This window comes from Callospermophilus lateralis, chromosome 20, assembly GCF_048772815.1.
Source record: "Callospermophilus lateralis isolate mCalLat2 chromosome 20, mCalLat2.hap1, whole genome shotgun sequence".
In the NCBI taxonomy this organism is placed as follows: Eukaryota; Metazoa; Chordata; class Mammalia; order Rodentia; family Sciuridae; genus Callospermophilus; species Callospermophilus lateralis.
The window spans coordinates 4,105,973-4,113,615 of record NC_135324.1 but is presented as its reverse complement, the minus strand read 5'-3'; the positions used below and the strand labels follow the sequence as shown (position 1 = coordinate 4,113,615).

The 7,643-nt window shown below is 59.9% G+C and overlaps 1 protein-coding gene across 1 annotated transcript; it reads left to right on the top strand.

Annotated features, from left to right (window-relative positions):
• The first annotated feature begins 2,599 nt into the window (after positions 1 to 2,599).
• On the top strand, positions 2,600 to 7,040 carry Rho (rhodopsin). Its single transcript, XM_077106251.1, has 5 exons — positions 2,600 to 2,960; positions 3,546 to 3,714; positions 4,989 to 5,154; positions 5,399 to 5,638; positions 6,759 to 7,040. The coding sequence occupies exons 1-5, from the start codon at positions 2,600 to 2,602 to the stop codon at positions 6,867 to 6,869; spliced, it is 1,047 nt and encodes a 348-aa protein (XP_076962366.1). The 3' UTR covers positions 6,870 to 7,040.
• The last annotated feature ends 603 nt before the right edge of the window (positions 7,041 to 7,643 follow it).

Sequence of the window (7,643 nt, the reverse complement as noted above, 5' to 3'; positions counted from 1 at the left end):
GTGTCTGCGTTTTAGCAAATCTTCGTATTGTCTGCAACTTAATTTCCTTATGCAAAAGTGCACCTGTTTCTAATTTGATCCGAAAGGAACATCGCATTCGGCGCGCTCTTAAAATCTAATCTAATCGGCATGGCAATATGGGAAGGGGCAGGGGAGCGGGAGGTTTTTTGGTTTATTTATTCTGGTTTAATGGGGATCTGTCTTGACAAGAAAATGAGATACCTGGCTCCCAACAAGATGGCAGAGGTTGAAATAAAGGCGCCTGCCCAGAGCTTCTAGAACCTTCCCTCCACACCGCCCCGACTTCCCAGCCCCAGGGAAATGTCTGGGGGGGGGGGGCTGAGCCGGCCTTTCCCCTCCAGGTCCCCAAGCCAGAGGGTTCCCTTGGAGACTGTCAACTGCTAAGGTCCAAGCCAGGCCACTGAGCATGGCGGGGGGCCCCTGAGCAAGGCGGGGGCCATTGGCCCCATTTTGCAGCCAGCGGGGAAGGGAGATGCCGAGGCCCAGGGGCTCCTCAGGAGTTGTCTGTGGGTCAGGCAGAAGGCCTCCCCCCAGGACTCCATCTCGATGACACCTTAGGGGCCCTCTTGAAGGGGGCGGGGCAGAGGCCCAGGCCGGAGAGCTGGAGCCCCGCCCCCAGGTCCCTGTCCCCAGGCTCCCTGCCCCCACCCCGCCCCTCCCCACCCCCCTCCGCATCGCGCTTTGGAAGCGATGGGGGGGGACAAAGAATGGCAGCCAGACAGTTGTGCCAACAGACTCCCCCGTCCGCGGCTAATGGCTGGGAGCGTGCGTGCTCTCTCTCTCGCTAAACATTTATTAACGTGTTAGGATTTCCATTAGCGGTTCCTCGAACTGAAGTCATTTGCATATGGCTGGGAGAAAGGAGCTCCCAACAGGCGTCAATCACAGTGACGGATCAGATGGTCTTGGCGGGAGCCAGGTGGGGGGGCCGCCTGGGGCTGCACCCCCCTCCTCTGGGCCCAGTAACAAGACCCAGTCCTGCAGCCCTGGGAGGCCAGGCTCCTCTGGTGGCACCCCCAGGCCCCCAAGGCTGCCCAGGACACAGACGAGGAAACCGAGGCCCGGAGACCCGAGGCCCGGAGACTCTTCCTCCCGTTGAACCAAGGCCGGCTCTGCGCATGCGCACCCACCTGAGCCCGGTCCCTCTCTTTACCCAAGGTCCTCCCCCTGGAGCACGGGAGGCCAGCCTCGGTGTGCACCTGCCGACGGGGCTCAGGGATGCTCCTGAGGACCCCTAGGATCCCGATGATGATGACAGCAAGGGGGACAGCACCCACAGGTGCCCAGCTGAGGCCGGCAGCCCCTCTGGGGAGCCCCCAGGCACCCTCCAGGCCCACCTCTGGCTCCTCTGGCCTCAAAGACGCTGGAACTGGGAGCAAATGGCCCCATCTGCTGTCCCCCGAGACCAGGAGGGTGGAGACCGCGGGATGCAACTCAGGGTCCCCAGTGCCCAGCCGGCACCCCACCCTGGAGGGTGTTTGGCAAAAGTGAGAGGAGGAGGAAGAGAGGAGGGAAGGAGGGACAGCCTGTCACCTTCTCTCATTCCGTTGACATTCTCGGCTCAGCCTAAGCGGTCACAGGTGACGCATCCAGTTGAGGCTAAGCCATGGGGGGGGGGGTGCTGACCCAGACTTTCCAGTGGAGGCTTAAGGGCTGTCCCTGTGCAAATCCTCCCCCAGAGTCACAGTCCCATACCAGGACTCCCGCTGTCTTCAGTCCACCCAGTATTTATTGAGCACCTACTAGTGTGGACTGCCAGCTCCTAGGCAGCAATGAGCCTGCGTTCCAGAGAGAGACAGGAGCTGTGGGTGAGCAAGAAGATGAGTGACCTCACTGAGGCCGGTGATCAAGTATCTTGCCAAAAGAGAGTCTGAGCCAGGCCCGTGGTGGCGTGTGCCTGTGATCCCAGTGGCTCAGGAGGCTGAGGCAGGAGGATCGCAAGTCTGAGGCCAGCCTCAGCAACTTAGAGAGGCCCTGTCTCGAAATAGAATAAAAAGGGTTGGGGGTGTGGCTCAGGGGTTCAGCATGTTGGATTCAGTCCCTTCCCCCCCAAAATGAACTTGGTGGGCTGGGGGTCTTGGTGTCTCTGTCCCCCGCGTTGTCACCTTTCTGGGTTGCAGATCTGCCCAAGCCTCTGCCCGGGGCCCTCTCAGACCTGCTCCCCAGCCCCCGGCCCATGTCCCCCATCTGGGCTCCCTGGCCTGCCTCCCTGTCCCCGGGGGTCTCCACTGCCTCACGACCACCCCCCTCCCTGACCCTCCTCAGCCCACAAGCTGCCCTGGCCAGGGCCACTCCCTTCTGGGTCTTCAGATCCCCAGTGGCTGCTCCCTGACCCCAGGCTTCCCGGCCAGTGTGTCACCTTGGCCCCCTCTAGCGGGTCCCTGTGGCCCCGGTGGCTGGCCGCGGCGGGGGATTAACGTGATTAGGAGCCCCCCAATCTCCAGGGCGCTGACTCAGCCCAGGGCTTAGGGACCGAAGGTCACTTTATAAGGGCCTGGGGGCGGGGATCAGAGCCCGCAGTCCAGCGGGAGCCCCGGGTGGCCGCGCCTGGCAGCCCTCTGGGGTCCGATCCACAGCCATGAATGGCACCGAGGGCCCCGACTTCTATGTCCCCTTCTCCAATGCCACCGGGGTGGTGCGCAGCCCCTTCGAGCACCCGCAGTACTACCTGGCCGAGCCCTGGCAGTTCTCCCTCCTGGCCGCCTACATGCTCCTGCTCATCCTCCTGGGCTTCCCCATCAACTTCCTCACGCTCTATGTCACCGTGCAGCACAAGAAGCTGCGGTCCCCGCTCAACTACATCCTGCTCAACCTGGCCACCGCCGACCTGTTCATGGTGCTCTTCGGCTTCACCACCACCGTCTACACCTCGCTCAACGGCTACTTCGTCTTCGGGCGCACGGGCTGCTTCGTGGAGGGCTTCTTTGCCACCCTGGGCGGTAGGTGGCAGGGGCGGCGGGGGTGACAAGGGACCTTGGACATAATGACATTTTTTTTTGGTGTGTGGCTACTTGGGATCGAACCCAGAGTTGCTTTAGCACATCCCCAGCCCTTTTCATTTATTTATTTATATTTTTTAAGTCTCAGATTCTCGCTCAGTTGCTTAGGGCCTCCATAAATGGCGGAGGCTGGCCCTCCAACTTGCAATCCTCCTCCCCCAGCCTCCCAAATTGCTGAGATATGGGTTGATCCTTTTTGGGGGTGATGGGCAGGGCTGACATCCGGAGCCCACTGACATTCCGTCTTCTCTGGGACAAAGCATGATCCAGGGTCCTGTGACCTTCAAAAATTGTCCCACCTGCCCATCTGGGTTTTTTTTTTTTTGCAACCTCCTCCCTGCTGTGGCCCCCTGGGATCTAATCAAACTCCACTCTTTGGCACCTTGGTCCCCTGCCCTGCCCCCTGCCCCTTCTCTCCATGCCTGAGCCCTCTCTGAGTCCTTGGGGTGGCCCTTCCGGTCACCGTCTCCCCGTCTCTGGACAGGCCGCGGGCTGGCAGGTGACTGACGGCTGACTGTCTTGCAGGCGAAGTGGCCCTGTGGTCCTTGGTGGTCCTGGCCATCGAGAGGTACATGGTGGTGTGCAAACCCATGAGCAACTTCCGCTTTGGGGAGAACCACGCGATCATGGGGGTCATCTTCACCTGGATCATGGCGTCCACCTGTGCCGTCCCGCCCCTCTTTGGCTGGTCCAGGTAATGACACCGAGCGGCAGGTCTCCCAGTCAGAACCCGCTAATGGCTGGACCTGATGTGGAGTGTCACAGGAAAGTGAGGTCCCCTTCATTCCACTGTCTTTCCTATTCCCATCCCCCTCCCTTCCCTTCATGCCCTTAGTGTTTTGGGGGGGACTGGTCTCCGGTTCTTAGCATGAGAGTCTCCGGCTCCGTATCCATTTACCGGCAAATGCCATGAGTTCGTTCTTCTTCATGGCCGAGTAATATTCCACTGTGTATGCACACCACAGTTTCTTTATCCCTTCCCCTGTTGAAGGCCACCCAGGTTGGTTCCAGAGCCCAGCCAATGTGAAATGAGCTGCAGTCGACACCAATGTGGCTGTGTCACTGTTGTAGGCTGATTTTAAGCCCTCTGGGTCCACCCCGAGGAGTGGGAGAGTTGGGTCAAATGGTGCCAAACCTACACCATCTTGGCTGAGCCCCCATAATCCTCAACTAAGCCAAGGCCAAGTTCCAATCCTCTTTGGCCCAGCGTCCCACAGGAGCCTCCCCCCGACCTTGGGCCTCAGCAGCTTGAAAAGCCAAGCGTGCCTCAGACAGAGGGTCACCCTGGGTCCCCTGGCAACTGAGTCCCATTTGACCTCCAGGCCACCGTCTCCAGATGAGAAGAAGTGGGGACAGTGGTTTAGACACCCAGAAAGGTGACTCAGGTGCCCGGAGGCCTCGTGTCCCTTTGTTCCGGGAAATTCCTGTCCTCTCTCCTCACTTCTCTCCTCCCTCCGTCCTCCTGGGGTCCAGCGCTCAGGCTGGTTGGGTTCAAGTCCACCCGACTCCTGCCCATCTTCTCCAATTTGGCCCCCACACCCTCTGTCACAGCCAGCGGCCTCTCTGGATTTATTTAGAGGCAGGGGCTCGCTAAGTTGTTCAGGACCTTACTAAATCACGGAGGCTGGCCTCCAACTTGCGATCCTCCTGCCTCAGCCTCCGGAGCTGCTGGGATGAAAGGAGTGTGCCACAAGCACGGGCATCAGGCCTCTTGATTTCCGTTGTTGCACAAAGACCCCTTAAATGCATTTACGTCCATCTTTGGCCCGAAGACTCCAATTTGTGCAATCACAGAGCACTTGCAATCCATGTCCCCTCTGCCTTGCATAACCTGGGGCCTCCAGAGGGCAGGGGCCTGGTGAACGGCGACAGGGGGGTTCTGTGAGGGTGCAGCCATGGCTGCAGGTGTGTCGACAGCTCAGGGCTGGAGTGTCCCTTACCCGTGTCCCCATGCCCTGTCCCCCCCAGGTACCTCCCCGAAGGCATGCAGTGCTCCTGTGGGATCGACTACTACACGCCCAAGCCCGAGCTCAACAACGAGTCCTTCGTCATCTACATGTTCGTGGTGCACTTCACCATCCCCCTGGTCATCATCTTCTTCTGCTACGGCCAGCTGGTCTTCACGGTCAAGGAGGTAGAGGCCCGGGAGGCCGCGGAGCCCCGCCCACCCGCCAACGCGCATGCGCGGCCCCGCCCACCCGCCAACGCGCATGCGCGGCCCCGCCCACCCGCCAACGCGCATGCGCGGCCCCGCCCACCCGCCAACGCGCATGCGCGGCCCCAACTTTCCACCCTGAGCCCAGCTGGGGAGCTGGCGGGGAAGGGGCGCTGTCATCCGAGGCCATCCGGTCCCTTGTCCCTCTCCCGTGTCCCTGCAGGCAGCCGCCCAGCAGCAGGAGTCGGCCACCACCCAGAAGGCAGAAAAGGAGGTGACCCGCATGGTCATCATCATGGTCATCGCTTTCCTCATCTGCTGGGTGCCCTACGCCAGCGTGGCCGTGCACATCTTCACCCACCAGGGCTCCGACTTCGGCCCCATCCTCATGACCATCCCCGCCTTCTTCGCCAAGAGCTCCGCCCTCTACAACCCCGTCATCTACATCATGATGAACAAGCAGGTGGGAGGGGACGGTCCCCGGGCCAGGGCTGCTGCCCAAGGGGCACGAGCTACAGACCGGGGCCAAGGGCCGTCCTGGTGGCGGGCTGGGGTGGAGGGACCTGGGGCTGACAGTCCCACCCCGGAGCTTGGGATCAATGCAGATTCCGGGGTCCCCCCCAGAGCTGGTGGCTTCAGAGCTCACTCTGGTGGTGACCCGTCCCCCCCAGAACCTGCATTTCTCACAAGCCTTCTGGGGGTCCCTGATGCTCCAGGGTGGGACTCTCACCTGATGCTCCAGGGGGTTCTGGGAGCCTGGTTTAAAATTGGAGGCTGAGGCAGGAGGATCGCCAGTTGGAGGCCAGCCTCAGCAACTTAGGCGAGGCCCTAAGCAACTCAGGGAGACCCTGTCTCTAAATAAAATATAGAAAAGGCTGGAGACGGGGCTCAGTGGGTAAGCACCCCTGGGTTCAGTCCCTGGTACCAAAATGAACGAATTAATGTCAAACAATTCCAAGCCTGGGATCGGGCCAGTCCCAGTCTCCATAAAACCGAACCAAGCATATTCTGATGGCTAAAGGATAAAGGGATCTAGTACCAAAAAACGTGGGTTTCTCTGTGGAATCCACGGTGGGGAGCTGTTCTCTGCAGCGAGGCACATTGGGTTCCAATGCCAGCTCGGCTGTTATGAGGCTGTGTGACCTCAGGCTGCTCAAGTTCCCTCTCTGGGCTTCATTCAGTTTCCTCCTCCCTTGACAGGGCAGCATTCCAAAGGGTTTGTTTGCTTCTAAAGAATCAATGAGAGCCGGGCGCCGTGGCACGCGCCTGTCATCCCAGCGGCTAGGGAGGCTGAGGCAGGAGGATCGCTCTTGAATTAAATGAGATAGTTTTACGGAATGCCCTTGGTACACGGAGGATGCCATGGGATGAGATGGGTGACAGAGTTCCTTTGTGTGGCATCCCGGGTGTCTCCACGGCCTAGGGGAACTTATACTCGACAGGTTTCCTTCAGAGAGCCGGGTTGGAGAGGGGAGTGGAGGCCGTGAGGGGCAGGAGCAGGGCAGGGGGCCTCACTGACCAGTGCCCCTTTGCTCTACTCTTTGGGGACAACCTGGCCCTGACTCCACCCCCTGGCCTTCCAGTTCCGGAACTGCATGCTCACCACCATCTGCTGTGGCAAGAACCCCCTGGGTGACGACGAGACCTCGACCACCGTATCCAGGACGGAGACCAGCCAGGTGGCCCCAGCCTAAGCCCTGCCAAGGACCCTGTGGCCAACGGATCTCGACAGATTGTAGGAGTCTCCCACCCCCCACGTCCCCTCCCAGCCACGGCCACCTGCCCAGGAGCAGCGCCTGTCGAAGGAGGTGACACAGACTCCCTGGGTTTGTTTGCTTTTAAAGCATTAACGAGAGCCAGGCGCCGTGGCCCACGCCTGTCATCCCAGCGGCTCGGGAGGCTGAGGCAGGAGGATCGCAAGTTGGAGGCCAGCCTCCGTAATTTAGTAAGGTCCTTCCTGAACAACTCCAGGAGACCCTGTCTCTAAATAAAATACAATTTTTAAAAAAAAGGGCTGGGGAGGTGGCTCAGTGGTTAAGTTCAATCCCCCAGTACCCTCTCCCTCCCTCCAAAGGGCCAGCAGGATCTGTCCCCACTTCCCCCCAACTCATCTTTCAGGAACATGAGAACTTTTGCTCTCTGGGGAGGTGTCCCAGCTTAGGGTTCGGTGAGGTAGCACCGAACGGAGCACATAGTAGGTGCTTAATAAATGCAAGACGGACGAAGGAAGGAGTGGGTGAAGGAGTTAACATATACGTCTGCCCTCCCAGACCCTGCCCCTCCGCAGAAGTGGGACACATGGCCCAGGACTCACTGCTCCCTCGACTGGGTCTCACTTTGTCCCCCCGAGAATGAAATCCCAATTCCCGGACCCCAACACACAGCTGCTGCAAACACCAAGTGTGAGTGCGCGTGAGTGTGTTTAATCTCTCTGTAAATAGACTGAGTGGCTGTCCACACGGCTGTGA